Here is a 20,323-nt window from a genome sequence, read left to right as displayed (position 1 = left end):
TTTGGCCCTCCACTTCCACGTGGTATGACAATGGACCAGTCACTGAGCTTACTTTACCAGGTAACCACTTTGGTCCTCCACCAAAATTCTTTACATCTCCAATAGTAAATTGTCTCTCACGGCTATGCAAATCATGAGTCGCTTTTGGGTTCCCTTGACTTTTCTCCACCTTCCCCTCCAAATTTGGAAGCATTGTGCTCGGTCTTATCTGAAGAAGGTGCCTTGGTAAAAAGATAGAGGCATTTTTGGAACTCTTGAGTAAACAAATGGTGCGAACTAGTACTTGTATCACTGGATTGACATATGATTTAGATTTTTGGTGAATCACATTGACTGTTGCTTATATTGTACTCCACAGACTGGATCTGATTAAGATGGTCAGGATCTCTAAAACTACCTAACCCATCATCAGGTGTTCTGATTATTTGTTGTTGTGTCATTGTATTCTCAGTGTTGGCAGCATGTTGCTGGGTAATTTTGAGCAATGCGGAATCCAACAAAGTATGAATTTTTTTTAGGAAGTCGGTGCCTCATCAGTAATTCTGCATCTTCTTCCTACTTGTCGTTTTCTTTTTACTACAGAGTTTAGTCTCAGCCTTCTTTTTGACTTCACTGCTGGCCAGACTTCGCTCAGGTGAAATCTCAACTTGTCTTAGTTCAGTAGCTGAGCTATCCATGGCTTCATTATCTACTCACATCTGGACAGTTCTTTGACTTTTGCTTTCAAATCCTCTTTGGCTTCATTCAGCTGATTATTCAGCTCTTTTTTTTATCTCTTTTGTTGGCTTCCTCCTGGAACCTTGAACGTTGCTGCATCTTCTCTGCCAACTGGTTCTTCAGTTTGTTCAGAGTAATGTTAAATTCTCCCTGTTTCTCTTCATACTTTTCCAGAGGTGCAAACTTTGACCTGAGGGAATCTTGTCGTGTGTGTGAAGGTCTCTCAACAGGTTTTCCTTTTCTTTACAAAAGTTACTCACTTCGTCTGGAATTCTGTCATTCAGCAGAGTCCCCTTGAGTTTCTTCTGCTGTTCTTCCATGTCGTTGTTTATGACAGTCTTCATTTCTTCAGGTTGCTGAATGCTTACACCCTTCTTTTTCATCCTGTTGGCTCATTAGACTCTCCAGGCTCTTTCTGAAGTACTTTGCCTTGTTCCTCTTTCAACTCAGGAACTCTTCCAGCTCCCTTTTGAAATCTCATTGGCCAATCGAGGTTAATTTCCCTTATCCAGTTTAGACCTAGAAGGCTTGGTCCTCTACTTTCAATACCATCAAAGGTAGCTTTGCTGATTGATGTCTATAAAGAACAGTTACTCTGGTGATACCTTGTACCTGGATTTCTTCACTAGTTTATGCTTTTAACTTTGCAGATGTTTGTTCCAAATTTAATTGTTGATCACCTTTATTTAGATATCTGAAAGTGTGTTGTCCTATTACAATGATAGAAGCACCCATGTCTACTTCCATTTTTAATGATTTACCATTCACTTGCACTGTAACAAATATTAGCTTTGTCTTCCCAACTTTCATGTTGAATAATGAATAAATGTCAGAACTGGCAGTTTCAGGCTCTTCTACACTATAGACTTCGTTGGGCTTTGTTGTTCGGAAGCCTGTTTAAATCTTGCTTTGCAATGTTTCAATGTGTGTCCACTTCTGTGACAAAAATAGCACTCTACTTTTTCTAATTGCGAGCGGCTGATTGTTTCCACTTCGCTGAAAGTTATTTTTCAATTTAGTCGCTAAGCTGTTTCTTCTCATTTTTTGGTTAACGGGGGCTGTTTCCTGCTTCGCGGTGGAGTCCCGGCTTCTCGTGCCACTTTCGGCTGACTGTTCCTGCCCAGTTTGGTGCACGGTGCCACTTTATGCCCCTTGAATGACTTGTGATCCCACTACAGCGCTTTCCATTGCCAGCGCTATTTCAATCGCTTTCTTAAAGATTCACTTCTGCCAGCAATCTTTGTTGAACAGTGTCTTCTTGCATGCCACACACTAAACGATCTCTGAGCATGTTATTCAGGGTTTCAATATTCCTTAGTTGTTTTAATTTTGCCACGTAGGTAGCAATGGTTCTTACCCGGGACTCTACTCCGTGAATTGAACCTGAACCTCTGCATTGTGACTGAGAGCTTGGGTTGAAAATGTCCCTTGACGAGGTCTACTCGTTCACTAAAAGTTTTTTGAATCTGGGGCACTGGGGGCCGTCAAGCTTCGAATCAAACTGTAGGCTTTGCTCCCACAAACACTCAGGAGAATCGCTCACCTCTTTTCCTCCCCCGTGATTTTGTTTGCTTGAAAAAAGAATGCAAGGTGTTCTATATACTGAGACCAATCATCCGCGGTTAGCTCAAAGGGATCGGTTCTACCAAACTGTAGCATTTTGGATGAGTATATCTTCTGTTTTATTAACGAACTTAGATACTCACAATCATTGGGTGAGGTACAGCACCAACTCTCATTTGTCCTTGTCGCCAGTTTCTTATGGAGTTGAATTTCAGACAACTTCTCTTAATGGAAACATTGGTCTTATTCACAAGACAGCAATGGCAACTACACGCATCCATCAAACTCCATAACTAAGAAGTACTCTCCTATAGAGGTTCCCTGCACTGCTTACACGTTGGTGTACACAGATCATATGGTCTGACATCACAGGATTATTCTTGAAGCTACAGTCCAACATTTTCCAAAACTATAATTACTACAGTTGGCAACTCTGGTTGGATGTATTCCTGGACCTCACATGACTTGCCACTACAAATATCCCATCCCCACACTCTACCTGAATGGACATAGTTCCTGAAAACCTCAAATTGCTTTTTTAAAATTCTTTCACGGGATGTGAGTGTTACTGGCAAGACCAGTATTTGTTGCTCAAACCTAAATTGCCCATGAGAAGGTGGTGGTGAGCTGCCTCTGTGAATCGCTGCAGTCCATGTGGTGTAGATGCACTCACAGTTTCCATCCCAAACTGCCAGAAGTCACCAAGGTGATTTTAAGTGACCCTCTGAAATGGCCTAACAAGCCAGTCAGTTCAAGGGAAATTAGGATGGACAACAGATGCCGGCCTTGCCAGTGACACCCACATTCTGTGAAAGATTTTTTAAAAAATAAAAATCTTCATCAGAGGCCCAGGATCAAGAAGATTTGAAACCAAACAAGTGTGCAAGTGAGCTAAGAGAATACTACCGTTCAGTTGGAGGCTTCCAGTGTATTCTTGTTGCATGTCCGGCCTTGACCACACCCCTTGCCCAATGCATCTCTGATTTTCTTATTCGCTGCCAAACATACCCTCCTTCATGGCCTTGGACAATTCTTGTTTCATAGATTCCACTTGGGCTTCTTCTAAATCATTTTGTAATGCTGATATATCCCACATCCCTTGCTGTAACACTCTGATATACTCCACACCCCTCACTGTAACACTCTGATATACTCCACACCCTCACGGTAACGCTCTGATATACTCTACACCCCTCACTGTAACATTGATATACTCCACACCCCTCACTGTAACACTCTGATATACTCCACACCCTCACTGTAACGCTCTGATATACTCTACACCCCTCACTGTAACATTGATATACTCCACACCCCTCACTGTAACACTCTGATATATCCCACACTCCTCACTGTAACACTCTGATATACTCTACACCCCTCACTGTAACATTGATATACTCCACACCCTCACTGTAACGCTCTGATATACTCTACACCCCTCACTGTAACATTGATATACTCCACACCCCTCACTGTAACACTCTGATATACTCTACACTCCTCACTGTAACATTGATATACTCTACACCCCTCACTGTAACATTGATATACTCCACACCCATCACTGTAACGCTCTGATATATCCCACACTCCTCGCTGTAACACTCTGATACATCCCACACTCCTCGCTGTAATACTCTGATACATCCCACACCCCTCACTGTAACGCTCTGATATATCCCACACTCCTCGCTGTAACACTCTGATACATCCCACACCCCTCACTGTAACACTCTGATATACTCCACACCCCTCACTGTGACACTCTGATATACTCTACACCCATCACTGTAACACTCTGATACATCCCACATCCCTCACTGTAAGACTCTGATACATCCCACACCCCTCACTGTAACACTTTGATATACTCCACATCCCTCACTGTAACGCTCTGATATATCCCACACTTCTCGCTGTAACACTATGATACATCCCACACCCCTCACTGTAACGCTCTGATATATCCCACACTCCTCGCTGTAACACTCTGATACATCCCACAACCCTCACTGTAACACTCTGATATACTCCACACCCCTCACTGTGACACTCTGATATACTCTACACCCATCACTGTAACACTCTGATACATCCCACATCCCTCACTGTAAGACGCTGATACATCCCACACCCCTCACTGTAACACTTTGATATACTCCACACCCCTCACTGTAACACTCTGATATACTCTACACCCCTCACTTTAACATTGATATACGCCACACCCATCACTGTAACACTCTGATATACCCCACACCCCTCACTGTAACGCTCTGATATACCTCACACCCCTCACTGTAACATTGATATTCCCCATACCCCTCGCTGTAACACTGATATACTCCACACCCTTCACTGTAACATTGATATACCCCACACTCCTCACTGTAATGCTCTGATATATCTCACACACCTCATCGTAACACTCTAACGTACCCCACACATCTCACTGTAACATTGATATACTCCACATCCCTCACTGTAGCATTCTGATATAACTCACACCCCTCACTGTAACATTGATATATGCCACGTCCATCACTGTAAAACTCTGATATATCCCACAGCCCTCACTGTAACACTCTGATATATCCCACACCCCTCACTGTAACATTGATATACCCCACATCCCTCGCTGTAACACTCTGATATACTCCACACCCCTCACTGTAACACTCTGATATACTCCACACCCCTCGCTGTAACTCTCTGATATGTACCACACACCTCAATGTAATACTCTGATATATACCACACCCCTCAATGTAATACTCTGATAGATCCTAGACTCCTCATTGTAACACTCCAACATATCAAAATTGTTTAGAGAGCCTGGAGAAGCTGGGATTGTTCTCCTTAGAGCAGAGAACGTTAAATGGAGATGTAATAGAGGTGTTCAAAATCACGAGGGGTTTGATGGAACATGTAGGGAGAAATCACTTTTTCTGGCTAGTGGGTGGGTCATGTGTGATCATAGATTTAAAATATGCAGCAAAGAGGTGAAATGACAGAAAATCTCTTCAAACAGAGGGTTATTAAGAACCAGAATGCACTACTTGAGAGGATGGTGAAAGCAGTTTCCATAAGAACTTTCAAGATTTGATTAGACATATGTGGAAAGGTATTAATTTGCAAGGTTATGGGGGAAAACCGCATTGTGGGGCTAAATTGGACAGTTTTACAAAAAGTGGGCACAGGTACATGGGGCTGAATTACCCCCTTTTCTGTGTTGCAAGATTTTATGTCTTTATCCTGTATCCTCACTGCATCACAATCTAATAGGTAGGTGGGATCGGGGGTTATGGGGAGAAGGAGGGTAGGTGGGATCGAGGAATACAGGGAGAAGGTGGATAGATGGGATTGATGGATACAGAGAGAAGGAAAGCAGTTGGGATTGAGGGATACGGGGAGATGAGTAGGTGGGATTGAGGGATACGGGGAGAAGGTGGTTAGATGGGATTGAGGGATATGAGGTGAAGGTGGGTAGGTGGGATTGAGGAATATGAGGAAAAGGTGGGTAGGTGGGGGATTGAGGGATACGGGGAGAACGTGGGTAGATGGGATTGAGGGATATGAGGAGAAGGTGGGTACGTGGGATTAAGGGATATGAGGAGAAGGTGAGTAGGTGGAGATTGAGGAATACGGGGAGAAAGTGGGTTGGTGGGATTGAGGGAAATGAGGAGAAGGTGGGATCAAAGGATATGGGGAGAAGGTGAGTAGGTGGGGATTGTGGTATAAGAGGAGAAGCTGAATAGGTGGGGATTGAGGGATAAGGGGAGAAGGTGGGTAGGTGGGGATTGAGGGATATGGGGAGAAGGTGGGTAGGTGGGATTCGGGGATACAGAGAGAAGGTGGGTAGGTGAGATTGAGGGATATGGGGAGAAGGTGGGATCAAAGGATATGGGGAGAAGGTGGGTAGGTGGGATTGAGGGATATGGAGAGAAGGTGGGTAGATGGGATTGAGGGATATGGGGAAAAGGTGAGTCGGTGGGATTGAGGGATATGAGGAGAAGGTGGGTAGGTAGAGATTGAAGGATATGAGGAGAAGGTGGGTGGGTGAGATTGAGGGATATGAGGAGAAGGTGGGATCAAGGGATATGGGGAGAAGGTGGGTAGGTGGTAATTGAGGGATATGGGGAGAAGGTGGGTAGGTGGGGATTGAGGGATATGGGGAGAAGGTGAGTAGGTGGGGATTGAGGGATGCGGGGAGAAGGTGGGTAGGTGGGGATTGAGGGATATGGGGAGAAGGTGGGTAGGTGGGGATTGAGGGATACGGGGGGGTAGGTGGGGATTGAGGGATAAAGGGAGAAAGTGGGTAGGTGGGGATTGAACGATACAGGGGGAAGGTGGGTAGGTGGGGATTGAGGGATATGAAGAGAGGGTGGGTAGGTGGGATTGAGGGATGTGGGATGAAGGTGGATAGGTGGGATTGAGGGATAAGGGAAGAAGGTGGGTAGGTGAGTTTGAGGGATATGTCAACAAGTTGGCTTTATCCATCAAAAAGGGGCTTGTTTGGCTCTTTCCTGTTATTGAAAATTCTTTACTGCAGACCAATTCTAGTTCCTTCTACCCACTATATGAGTTTGTTCTCTCAGCCCTCATCAGAATAACAGCCCTTGATCTCTTGTGTTTGAACTTGGTAAATCATCAGTTATCAAGACAGGATGATATAAAAGGAAGACCTGTCAAGCCAACAGCTGATGTAAAAGACTTGGGAAAAATGATGAGTCAGATGTGGTGGGAGACAAATCATGAGAAAGAAAGTCTGTCCTCAGGTCCTGGAATGTTGTCCAATATAAATTAATTATAAATCGCCTTAGGACAAAATAGAATTTATTGAAAAATTAATGTCAGCATCGCTTTAGGTAAACAATTTAGTCTTTCTTGTCATGTCACAAGGCATGCACAGGTCATAGGGGTTAATGCATTTCTGCTGTTGGAGCTGGATTAAACTCATCACTTTAATGTCCTCTTTTAACCGGGTCAGCCCCTGAGCGCAGCAATTAGAGCCAGCAACCAGCAAAACTCGAGCAAAACTTTCACTGGCCTCTCGGAGGAAGACAGATTTACAGGACAGAGATGCCTGCCCTCCCTACTTAGCAGTGCAAAATGGCACAGCTCAGAAGGAGGGCCATTCAGCCCATCATTCCATATGCTGGCAATTTGAATAGAGAAATCCAATTAATCCCGCTTTCTCGCTCTTGGCCCTGCAAATTCACTCTCCTTCAAGCATTTACCCAATTCCCTTTTGGAAGTTACTTTTGAATCTGCTTCTGCCGCCCTTCCAGACAGCGCGTTCCAGTTCACAACAACTCACTGCAGAAGAGGCTGGAACTCATGGACAGCACTGTGGGTGTACCCACACCACAGGGACTGCGGCACTTCAAAATGGTGATTCCCCACCACCTCCTCAAGGGGCAACAAGGCGTGGGGAATAATTGCTGAGCTTGGAAGCAACTGCCACATCCTACAGGGGACATAGGAATAGGAAGAGGCCATTTGTCCCCTCGAGCCTGTTCTGCCATTCATTGAGATCATGGCTGATCTGTAACCCAACTCCATATACCTTTTTGATTTCCAGCATCCGCAGTTTTTTTGTTTTTATCCGTATACCTGCCTTTACTCAGTATCGCTTTAGTACCTTTGTGTAAAAAATGTCTATCAAGCTCTGATTTAATGTTGCATTAATTGTCATTTGTGGAAGACAGTTACAAAATCTTATCACCCTTTGCATGTAAGAGTTTTTCCTAATTTCACTCCTGAAAAGCCTGGCTCTAATTTTTAGACTCTGCCCCCTGGTCCTAGACTCCACAACCAGCAGAGATAGTTTCTCTCGGTCTACCTTATGTACTACCTTAGTACCTTGCAAACTTCAATCAAATCACCCCTTAACCTTCTAAATTCCAAGGAAATGCAAACCTGGTTTGTTTAATCTTTCCTCATAATTTACCCTTTGAGACCAGGTATCATTCTGGTAAATCTACACCCCACTCTCTCCAAGGTCCATATATCCATCCAAAGGCGTGGTGTGCAGAACTGCTCACAGTTCTCCAGGTGTAGCCTAGCCAGGGCTTCATATAACTGAATTCTGATTTATATCCCTTTGTATTCTATTTCCCTTGATATCAAGGCCTCCATTAGCCTTTTTGATTATTCTGGTTCGTGGTATTTTAATAATCTGTGTGTATGGATCCCGAAGCTTCTTTGAACCACCACTTTTTCTAACTTTTCACCAGTTGGAAAGTCTACACGCTTCCTGAGAATGAACGAACAACAAGGTTTATCTCACTTTCTTGTCTTAACCCTAGGTCACAGACTCTGGAATCTATACATGTGTTGCCACAAGCTCAAGTGGAGAAACTTCCTGGAGTGCGTTTTTGGAAGTGCGAGGTATTTCTTCAGTCTTGGCTTTTATTGCTCTAAACAGAAGTGTTCCTCAGTACTTTTATTGCCATCTTTTTAATCAGGAAGCAGTGGTCTTCTGGGAAAACGCCGAGGCTGAAAGGTGTAGGAAAGAAGGTGAGGTGAATCAGCCAATAGGACTAATCCTTGGTTTTGAAAGCCTGGAGGGAGTAATTGGGAGGAAAGACCGAAGGAAATAATATCAGGTTTAGGCAGAAAGGGGGCACAGGCTGGTTGGGCGGTTCACAGGTCAATAGATGATCAGAGAGTCATGTTGGATGGTCATGGGGTCAGGGGATGAGCTGTGGGTCGTTGGAGGGTCAGAGGCCTGGTATGAGCTGCCCTGTCAGGTGTGGTTCTATTGGTAGTCCTCTCACCTCTGAATCAGAAGGTTTTATGTTCAAGTCCCATTCCAGGTCTTGAGCGCAAACTCAAGGCTGGTGCTCCCAGTGCAGTACTGAGGGAGCACTGGACTGCTGGAGATGCTGTCTCTCAGATGTGAAATTTAGCCAAAGCCCTTTAAGTCCTTAACAGGCGGGTGCAAAAGGTCCCATGGCGCCATTTTGAAGAAGAGTAATGTCGTGGCCAATATTTATCCATCAGTTAACATCACGAAAACAGATTATCTGGTCATTATCACATTGCTGTTTGTGGAAGATTGCTGTACACAAACTGGCTGCTGCATTTTCTACATTACACTTCAAAACTACATGGCTGTAAAGCGCTTTGAGATGTCTCGTCCAGCATTTGTAAAAAGTGCTATATAAATACAAGTCTTTTCTTTCGCTATATATCAGTGGATGGTCAAGGGGCTGAGCTGAGAGTTCAGGGGATGGGGGCATAAGCTGTGGGCTGTGGATTGGTCAGCGAGTCAGTGGTTGAGCATCAGGGGGATGAGCTACTGGTTGACGGACATTCAGGAGGATCAGAATCTGAGCTTTCCCTTAAACAAATTGTTTTTTTTTTTTGCAGAGTCAGGTGCAGCGACTGTCAATGTCAAGATGGATATGGACGCTCTGCCAGGATCACCTTCCAAGCCTCAAGTTGCTGACGTCACAAAGAATACCGTCACCCTCACCTGGTTGGCTGGGAAACATGTTGGGTCCTCACCCGTCACATCATATGTCATTGAGGCGTTCAGGTATGTGAGGAGCGTGAAGGATCTTCATCACTTGCCTCTTTTCATTGTCAGAAAAGTTTCCACAACTGGAGGTGATGGGTGGAAAGCTGGGAGGGCTACAGTCAAGGTTTAGCTGTAGCTCAGTTCTCACCTGAGTCACAAGGTCATAGGTTCAAGCCCCAATGCAGCACAACAATCTAAGGCTGATACTTCCAGTGCCAGTACCGAGGGTGTGCGGCACTGTTGGAGGTGTCGCCTCTCAGGAGAGGCATTAAACTGAGGTCCTATCTGCTGTGTCCCGTGGGTGGGAAGGATCCAACTTCAGCATTTCTCAGAAAAGCTCTCCCTATTCTCTTGGCCAGTATCTATCTCTCAGCCAACATCACTGGTTGTTATTACATCGCTGTTTGTGGGAGCTTGCTGTGCACAAGTAGTTGCCATGCTCCCTATATTAAAACAATGACTACACTTCAAAAAAGTACTTCATTGGCTATAAAGCACTTTGGGACCTCCTGAGGTTGTGAAAGGTGCTATAGAAATGAAACTTCTTTATTTCATGTCAGGTAGCAACCAGTAAATTTCCAGCACAGAAGGAGCCCATTCGGCCCTTTGTGATTATTCAGGCTCATTGTACAGAGTAATTGGTCTTTACCGAGTACATAGAAAAAACCTAATCTGTCCAGTAAGTGGGTCAATAACCAGGATTCATAGGTTGAATACAAAGGTAAAATACTGCAGATGCCAGAAATCAGAAATAAACAGAGAAAATGCCAGAAGCACTCAGCATCTATCGAGAGAGAAACAGATTTAACATTTCAGACCGATGACTTTTCATCAGGTATTGGATTTAAGATGTTGACAAAAGATCTAAAGGAGAGATGAGGAGTTTTTGTTTCACTCAGAGAGTTGTCAGGATCTAGAAAGTTCTACCCGAAAGGGCGGTGAAAGCCGATTCCATGGATAATTTTTGAAGGGAGCTGGACAGGTTCCTGAGGATGAGGAACTTCCAGGGTTACAGACAAAAAGCAAGGTCTGTGAGGCTGAACTCAAATTCTCTTTCATAGAGGCAGCGCAGGAACGAAGGGCTGAACGGCCTTCTCTGCTGTAAATTTCTATGATTCCAGTAAATCTGCAGCTATTATGTTCAAGTGTAAATAGTCTTTCCTCCTCAATTCTGTCCAGTTCTAGAGCAATCTCAGAGTGGTTTTAAGTTGACGATTTGTTAGATTTATTTGCTGCTAAGTTATTCTCAAAAGAGACTTGGCTGAACTCATGATACCAGGAATTCAATGGAATGCGGGATCAAACCAATGGCATAACAACAGGAGGAAAAGGAGGAGGCCATTCAGCCCCTTGAGCTTGTTGTGCCATCTTGTTGGAACATGGTTGATCTGTATCTTAATTCCATCCACCTGCCTTGGTTCTGAATTCCTTCATATTCTTTGCCTAACACGAATTTATCAATCCGTCTTGAAGTTTTCAACTGACCACCCCCCTACTTAACAGTTGACTTGGGGGGGGGGGGTGGTCAGAGTTCCAGATTCCCACTACCCTTCGTGTGGCATCACCCCTGAACAAAACCAACTTGCATTGGTATAGCACTTTTATCAGGGGAAAGATACTTTGCAGGGGCATTATTAAACAAAATTTAGTACTTGATATTTAATATTTGATAAAGAGTTATTAAGAGAGGTGACCAAAAGCGCTTGGTCAAAGAGTTGGTTACAAAGAGCATCATAAATGAGGAGTGACAGGTAGAGTGGCAGAGAAGGGGGATTTAAGTTTGGGAGCTGGGCAGCTGAAGGCATTGCCTCTGATTGTGAAGCGTTGAAAATCAGGGATTCACAAGAGACCAAAATAGGAGGAGCGGAGAGACCACAGAGAGTTCCGGCAGGCTGGAGGGAAGCATAGAGATCGGATGAGGGGTAAGGCCATTGAGGGGTTTGAAAACAAGGCTGAGAATTTTATATTCAAGATTGGTTTCTGACCAGGAGCGGCCTTGCGTTCAGATCTCTTGGCCCTGCCGTTTGGTCCCATTCCAGTGAGCTGCAGTTATCCAGGTGGACCAGCTGGACATAGGCAAGGCTGGACATCAAATGTGAAGTTCAGGAAAGACACGGTTACCATGGCACCAGAGCAGTAAACGTAACGCCCAGAGCAGCGGCACTTTCACCCCTGTGCAAGGCCTCAACTCCAATGGGCTCAGTTGCCAGGCAACAGGAGGCACAGGGTCCTCGGGTAAAATATATTTTGTGTTCAGGAATTAGTGTCCCAGAGCTCATTACCCGTAAACTAATTGTGTTAACAGATTAAGTGTGAGGTAATTGTATTAACAGATTAAGCCATGTGTTTGCTTTTTGTTCCTGGTCTCTGTCTGTTTCTAAATTGCTTCAGCAAATGACGGACTTCAATGACGTTCAGAGACTGCAAAAACTGGGATTGTTCCCCTTAGAGCAGAGAAGGTTAACGGGAAGGTTTAATATCGATGTTCAAAATAGCGAGGGACTAAAGTCAAAACGGGGGAATTTTGATTAAAAGGGGAGCTGGTAACGAGAGAACATAAAATAAATGTAATTGGCAAACTATTGAAACACTGGAACAGGAAGGAGGCCATTCAAGCCTGATTTATTTGCCACCTTCCATGGGGTGTGGGCATTGCTGGCAAGGCCAGATTTTGCTGCCCACACCTCTTGAACGGAGTGGCTTGCTAGGCCATTTCAGAGGGCAGTTAAGAGTCACGTAAGCCAGAGCTGGCTGGGGGGAGCAGATTTCCTCTCTGAAGGGGTATTAGTATTAAAACCTGATGGGTTTTTTATTTACAACAATCAACAATGGTTTCATGGTCACCATTAAACTGAGACTAGTTTTCAAACTGCAGAATTAATCGAATTTAAATTGTACCAGCTTCTATGGTGGGATTTGAACCCATGTCCCCAAAGGTGTAGGCTGAGCTCAGCAACATTCCCACTATGCCACCATCTCCCCCTAATTGCAGCATAGCTAATGTGTATCTTAATTCCATCTAGCCATTTTTGTTCCCTCACCTTTAATACCCTTTTGCCGACAAAAATCTCTCAATCTCAGCCTTGAAATTTTCAATTGACCTTCAGCCTCACTAGATCTTTGGGGGAGAGAGTTTCAGATTTCCACTGCCCTTTGTGTGAAGAAGTGCTTCCTGACATCAGCCCTGACAGCTAGCTCTGAATTTAAGGCTATAACCCCTTGTTTTGTTCTCCCCACCCCACCCCCATTTTAAACCCAGAATCTATCTTAAATACCTCAGTTAGATCACGCCTTAATCTTCTATACCTAAGGGATTATTCATCAGAGGGAGAGGTGAGGAGAGTTTGTTCTGATCTGGAATGCACCATCTAAAAGATTGATAGAAGCGGATTCAAGGATACCTTTCAGAAGGTGGGTGAAGTCAAGGCTGCCAATGCTGAGACAAAGGGAGAGGGGGAATATGGAGTTGGGGGAAAGAACTCCAAATCAACAGTGAAGTAACAAGTATTACCTCCGTTGTTTTCTTCAGCCAATCTGTAAGTAACAGCTGGCAAACAGTGGCAAACCACGTGAAGGACACTTTGTACACTGTCAGGGGATTGAGACCTAACACTATCTACCTCTTCATGGTGCGTGCTGTCAACGCTCAGGGAGTCAGTGACCCCAGCCAGATGAGTGACCCTGTCCGAACTCAAGGTAAGAGCATCACTATCTTAGAGTGTGGTAAACGCACCTTCGCATTGAACTGTACAATCATCGGGAGGCTCCGTGTTCTACTGCTAGGCTGTAGGTTGTGTTAGGGCCAAACATGATTGCGGCAGTGATTAGTGAGCAGTGGTTAGACACAACATCCCTGGGTTGGGTAGAAAACAAACGAGCAAATTTCCTTTGCTTCATTGCTATCTGTTGCCCACTTGCTAAAGGGGGAATGTGTAAAGGGTAGGGGTGGAGTAGACTGTGATGCCAGTAATTAAAACGAATGATTACAAAGGCTAATGGAATGCTAGCCTTTTTTCCAAGGCAGAGCTGGACTACAAAGGGATGGATGTTATATTACGGCTGTCCAGAGCTGTGGGTAAACCCCAGCCGGGGTGACTACATTCATTTCCAGGCCCCATACCTCAGGAAAGGTTGACTTCAGAGGGATTGCAATGCAGATTCACCAGAATGATCCCAGGGCTAATTATGAGGAGAGCTCGCGTAGACTAGGCTTGTTTTCCTTCGAGAGTAGAAGATTGAGGGGTGGCATTATTGAGATATTTAAGCTGTTTAAAAGATATTTGGTAGACTAAATAGAGATAGACCATTTCCTCTGGTGGGTGGGGGAAGTCTAGAACAAGGGGGCATAACCTTAAAATCCGAGCCAGGCCGTTCAGGGGTGATGTCAGGAAGCACTCCTTCACACAAAGGGTAGTCGAAATCTGGAACTCCCTCCCCTAAAAATCTGTTGAGGCTAAAACCAAGATTGATTGTGTTAAGGGTCACACGGCCAAGGCAGGTAGATGGAGCTAAGGTCCAGATCAGCCATGATCCAATTGAATGGCGGAACAGGCTTGAGGGGTTGAATGGCCTCCTCCAGTTCTGATCAGTTAAGAGTAGGAGCAAGACTGGGAGTTGGTGATGTTCCCAGAATCTCAGCATCTTCCAAATATGACCAGGGCAAGAAGGAAGAACAAAATGTGTCATCGTAACATGTCAGTACGAGAAGAGTTTAGATTGAAGTTAACAATAGGACAAAAAGAGGGGAGGTATATTAATTAAAGAGGAACTGTTTCCACTGACTGGAGAGTCAGGAACCAGGTCACACAGATTTAAGATAATTCACAAAGGAACCAAGAGGGAAGATGAGGGGAACTGTTTTATGTGACGAGTTGTGATCTGAAATGCGCTGTCTGAAAGGGCGGTGGAAGCAGATTCAATAGTAACTTTCAAAAGAGAATTGGATAATTGCTTGAAACAACAACACAAACTTACATTTATATAGCACCTTTAACGTAATGAAATGCCTCAAGGCACTTCACAGGAGCGATTATCAAACAAAATATGACACTAAGCCACATGAGGAGATACTAGGTCAAATGACAAAGGCTTGGTCAATGAGGTAAGTTTTAAAAGAGGAAAGTGAGGTGGAGAGGTGGAGCGGTTTAAAGAGTGATCCCAGAGCTTGCAGCCTAGGCAACTGAAGGCATGGCCACCAATGTTGGAGTGATTAAAATCGGGGATGCTCAAGAGACCAGAATTAGGGGCGCGCCGAGACCTCGGAGGGTTGTGGGGCTGGAGGAGATAGGGAGGAGTGAGGCCATGGAAACAAGGATGAGAATTTTAAAATTGATGGGAACCAATGTAGGTCAGTGAGCACAGGGTTGATAAGGGAACAGGACTTGCTGTAGTTTAGGGCATAGGCAGAGTTTTGGATGATCTCAAATTCACGGAGCGCAGGATGTGGGAGCCCAGCTAAGGGCGCACTGGAATAGTCAAGCCCAGGGGTAACAAATGCACAGGTGAGGGCTTCAGCAGCAGATGAACCAAGATGGGGGTGAAGTCAGGTGATGTTATGGAGGTGGAAATAGGCAGTCTTACCATTGGTGTAAATATGAGGCTGGAAGCTCCTCATCTCTAGATCGAATGTGACACTTAGATTGGGAATGGACTGGCTGAATGTCAGACTGTTATCAGGGAGAGGAATGGAGTCACCAGCTAGGGAACGGAGTTTGGAGTGGGGACAGAAAATAACGGCCTCAGTCTTCCCAATATTTAAAAAAGCAAACGTGACGTGAGGAGAAACTTTTACACACAACGGGTCTGGGATGCACTGCCTGGAAGTGTGGTGGAGGCAGGTTCATTCGAGGCTTTCAAGAGGGCATCAGATGATTATTTGAACAGAAACAATGTGCAGGGGTACAGGGAAAAAGGCAGGACCATGGCACTAGGTCATAATGCTCATTTGGAGAGCCGGTGCCAACACGATGGGCTGAACGGCCTCCTTCTGTGCCATTAAAATTCGGTGATTCTGTGATTTAATTGGAGGAAATTCCTGCTTATCCAGTGCTGGATGTCGGATAAACAAGCCAATCCTTTAGCAATTGTGGAGGAAAAATTTGCAGGGCCATAGGGGAGGGAATAGGAAAAAATGGGACTAATAGGTTAGTTCTTTCAAATAGCCGGCACGAGTATGGTGGGCCGAATGGCCTCCTTCGGTACCGTGAGTTTCTCTGAAATTCCGAGAGAGAGTGTGTTGACTCCAATTAGCTTCTCATTACCACATTCTCTTCCACAAATCAGGCGAGTGTGGATTCTGATCCTGACTATACCCCAAGTGACAGGCCTCTGAGGAGCTGGCATTTACACAGCAGCTTAAGAGAGTTGTAGCCAGAATGGTAGACGTGCTGCAGAATCAGAGTCAGGCACCTGTGTGTCAATGAAATGTCGCGTGGTGTGATTAAACTGGGGCTGTCGGCAAACAGATATATGCCCATTCTGAATCAAAATTAAAGGCAAGATGTTCTCAAATGCGTCTCTTCTAATTACCTGAGTCCAAACTGGACTATGACTCCTTTTTTTAACCAGCTGTGCACTTGTTTTTGTCTTTTAAGTGCCAGCGTCTCCCCACTGCTTCGCTTGTCGTTCACATTCCCCCTTAAGAGAATGAGTTGTGTCCCAGTTGTTCAACTGTTCAGGGCAATGACCATCCCCATTCTCACACACTGAAATTTCCAAGGTGTGGGGGTGGGGTGGAGAGATGGGGGGAGGGGGGGGGGTAGTTGTGGAGGGATGGGTGGGGTGGAGGAGATGGGGGTGGAATGGGGGGGGATGATTATATTTCCCTCAGAGCATCACTGCCTTGGAACTTCAAAGAAAGAAAGACTTGCATTTACATAGTACCTTTCTGTCTGAAAGGAGAGCAGGTAAGTTCTACCTGGTATCCTGACCAATATTTATACCTCAACAATGTCACTAAAACTGATGATCTGATGATTTATCACATTGCTGTTTCTGGGCCCTTGCTGTGCACAATTTGACTGATGTGTTTCCTGTGTCACAGTAATGCATCATTATGCAAAGTGCTTCAGAACAACCTGAGGTTGTGTAAGGTCTGATCTGAATGAATAAAAACAAAAAACTGCGGATGCTGGAAATCCAAAACAAAAACAGAATTACCTGGAAAAACTCAGCAGGTCTGGCAGCATCGGCGGAGAAGAAAAGAGTTGACGTTTCAAGTCCTCATGACCCTTCGACAGAATCCAGTTCTGTCGAAGGGTCATGAGGACTCGAAACGTCAACTCTTTTCTTCTCCGCCGATGCTGCCAGACCTGCTGAGTTTTTCCGGGTAATTCTGTTTCTGATCTGAATGAAAGTTGTTCTATCTCGAACTAAATTCTCGCCAGCTACAAAGGACATTTGTGTGGGCATCAGGGAAGGTCAGCGTTCAGTTGAGTCATGAAGCCTTCTGTGATCAAATAGCCTTTTTTGACACACATGGTCTAGTACCGCTGAAAAAACACATTTCATCGAAGCTTTTCATCTGGCATTCATCAGGACAATCACAAAAATACCAATGCCAGGGGAAGCAACAACTTTCTACTGTATGAAAAGAGAGTGCTGATTGGTTGGCAAGTAGACACTGATTGGTAGAGTGTTGCCATGGAGAATGCACCAGTTAATGGTGAATGACAGTTAACTTTCAAGCATTGTTTGAAATTTAAACCAAGCAACTTGACTGTGATTGGGCAAAGCAATGCCCTGAGGAATGAACCAGCAAATGGTTATCACTTATTTTGTTTAGCTAAAACAGGCGCAAATGTGTGAACATGTTCTTTCTGTCTGCAAAGATCAGGGGTCTGTGTACCAATATATGTAGCTTCCAGTACATACAAACGCACCACACTGTGAGCTCAACTGACAATTGACTGATCAATGCCTTCCTTTGGTCAGACAATTGATCAGTGCCTTGACCCATCAGAGTCAAGCTGCCTGGTTTAAATTTCAAACAATGTATGGAAGTTAACTGTCAGTCACCATTAACTGGTGCATTCTCCATGGCAACGCCTTGACCAATCAGTGTTCGTGTGCCAACAAATCAGCACTCCCTCCTCATACATTATAAAGCTGTTGTTTTCCCTGACATGGGTATTCTTGCGATTGTCCTGATGAGTTCAAGATGAAAAGCTTTGACAAAATGTCTCCTTTTTTCAGCAATACTCAAGTTCTGTTCTACTAAATGAGTATTTGTACACATGGTCTAGTCTCACATAGTCACTTAGGTGGAGAACGAAGGGTGGGAGTAGAGGAGAGAAATGATTCTATCACCTGCAAAATCAGGTTCAAAGAGAGGGAGAGACAGAAAGCCTGACAGAGTGCAATGGAGAGAAAGAGACCATTAAAGAGGCAGGCAGAGAGAAAGAATCAAATAAACAGGAAGCACCCGACAGAAACACACAGAATGAAAGCAGAAGAGCAACATAGATGGACAGATAGACAAAGAGACATAGCCACAGTCAGAAGAAAAAGAGACAGAGAGAGAACTCCAAAACAAAGATGAACAGAGTGTGTAGCGGGAGACAAAGAGGCAGTCAGGATGAACAGTAGAGAGATAGAGAGCCAAGGGCAAAAAGCAAGAGACAGAGAAAAAGAGCAAGGGATAGGGAGCAAATAGTCATGAGAAACAGTGACAAAGAGAATTGAGAGCTTCAGGGAAACAGTCAGCTAGGTAAATGAGAAAGGAGGCATGAAGGGAGAGAGAGAGAGAGAGAGAAAAAGCAAAGGGTATATTCGGCAACAGTCAGCAAGAGAGGTGGAATGAGACAGAGACACAAAAGAAAAGACAGCAGGACAGAGAAATAATGCAAAGCAGACGCTGTTCATTTATAAGTAATTAATTAAAACACTTGATTCCAATTACATTCATTTGCATAATTAAATGAGGCTTGATCCGAGTCCTTCTACCCAGCACCCTGCAGTTGTCGGAAACATCACAGTCTGAAAATTCAGTGACGGTTGCAGTTTTGCCATGGATTATAGTGGAGGAAAAGAGTCATTATTTAACTTGGCAGCAGGCTGGTTCGTCCGGCAAGCACAGAAAACTAAAGTAAGCCAGCAGCTCCCCAATGACACATGATGTGAATTTGTGCTTCATGGGATCACAGGATGGTTACAGCACAGAAGGAGGCCATTCAGCCCATCCTACCCATGCCAGTTCCTATTGAAACATATAAAATTCTGACAGGGGTGGACAGGCTGGGTGCAGGGGTGATGTTTCCTCTGGCTGGGGGAGTCTAGAACAAGGGGTCACAGTCTCAGCATACGGGGTAGGCCATTATGGACTGAGATGAGAAAATTCTTCACTCAGCGGGTGGTGAACCTGTGGAATTCTCTACCGCAGAGGCTGTGGAGGCCAAGTCACTGAATATATTTAAGAAGGAAATAGCTAGATTTCTAGACACTAAAGGCATCAAGGGGTATGGGGAGAAGGCAGGAATATGATGTTGAGATTGAGGATCAGCCATGATCGTATTGATTGGTGGAGCAGGCTCGAAGGGCCGGATGATCTACTCCTGCTTCTATTTTCTATGTCTCTCCGCAAGACCAACTCAACTAGCACCAACCCCCACCCTTTCCCCATAGCCCTGCAATTTTTTCCTTTCCAGATAATTATCCAATTCCCTTTAGAAAACCCGCTACCACACTCTCAGGCAGTGCATTCCAGATCCTAACTACACGCTCCATTAAAAACAATTTTCTCACATCCTCTCTGGTTCTTTTACCAACTACATTAAGCCCTGTTTCTTCTGATTCCCGACCCCCTGCCAATGGGAACCGTTTCACCATATCTGCTCTGCCCAGGCCCTTCTTGATTTTGAATACCTCAATCAAATCTCCCCTCAACCTTCTCTTCTCCAGGGAAAACAACCCCAGTTTCTCTAATCTATCCACGTCACAGAAGTGCTTCACCCGTGGAACCATTTTTGTAAATCCTTTCTGCGTCCTCTCCAATACCTTCGCGTCTTTTCTAAAGTGCGGTATCCAGAATTGGACACCATACCGCAGTTGAGTTCAAACCATTGTTTTATAAAGGTTCGTCATAGCTTCCCTGCTTTTGTACTCAATGACCTGGTTTTCTGGCCCCATTGTGGGTGGGACCCACCGCAGGTGAGGCAGCGCCCCAACCAGAAGTCCATTGACTCGCGGCAGGACCGGAAGCTCCCGGCGGAGGGGGGGAGGGGGCGGGTACAGAAAATCCCGCCCAATATCTCCAGTTATAAATCCCAGGATCCCAAATGATTTATCAACCACATACTCAACCTGCACTACCACCTTCAACAATTTGTACCCTGAAACCTGCAGCTTGAGCTACTGGAGCTGATGACATTTGCTACACCCTTCATTGTCTAGGTCATAAGAAACATCCTAGAGTTCCCTCATGGAACTGGTTGTGCACTCCACGAGACTGAGATGCCCTGCGTTGCCTCTATTAGACGATTAGCTGACTGATTCAATAAAAATCTGGAATTAAAA

General features: G+C 44.8%; 1 protein-coding gene across 9 annotated transcripts in view; it reads left to right on the top strand.

Annotated features, from left to right (window-relative positions):
• The window catches only part of robo2 (roundabout, axon guidance receptor, homolog 2 (Drosophila)), a 637,222-nt gene that overhangs the window by 504,291 nt on the left and 112,608 nt on the right, over window positions 1–20,323 (top strand). For all 9 annotated transcript variants that reach the window (XM_041211369.1, XM_041211368.1, XM_041211367.1 and 6 more), the window contains 3 exons: window positions 8,595–8,676; window positions 9,661–9,829; window positions 13,341–13,507. In XM_041211369.1, coding sequence (XP_041067303.1) covers window positions 8,595–8,676; window positions 9,661–9,829; window positions 13,341–13,507 — 418 coding nt within the window. The remainder of the gene's footprint in view (window positions 1–8,594; window positions 8,677–9,660; window positions 9,830–13,340; window positions 13,508–20,323) is intronic.

This window comes from Carcharodon carcharias, chromosome 18 (genome assembly GCF_017639515.1).
Source record: "Carcharodon carcharias isolate sCarCar2 chromosome 18, sCarCar2.pri, whole genome shotgun sequence".
Taxonomy (NCBI): domain Eukaryota; kingdom Metazoa; phylum Chordata; class Chondrichthyes; order Lamniformes; family Lamnidae; genus Carcharodon; species Carcharodon carcharias.
This window is presented reverse-complemented; position numbering and strand designations above follow the sequence as displayed.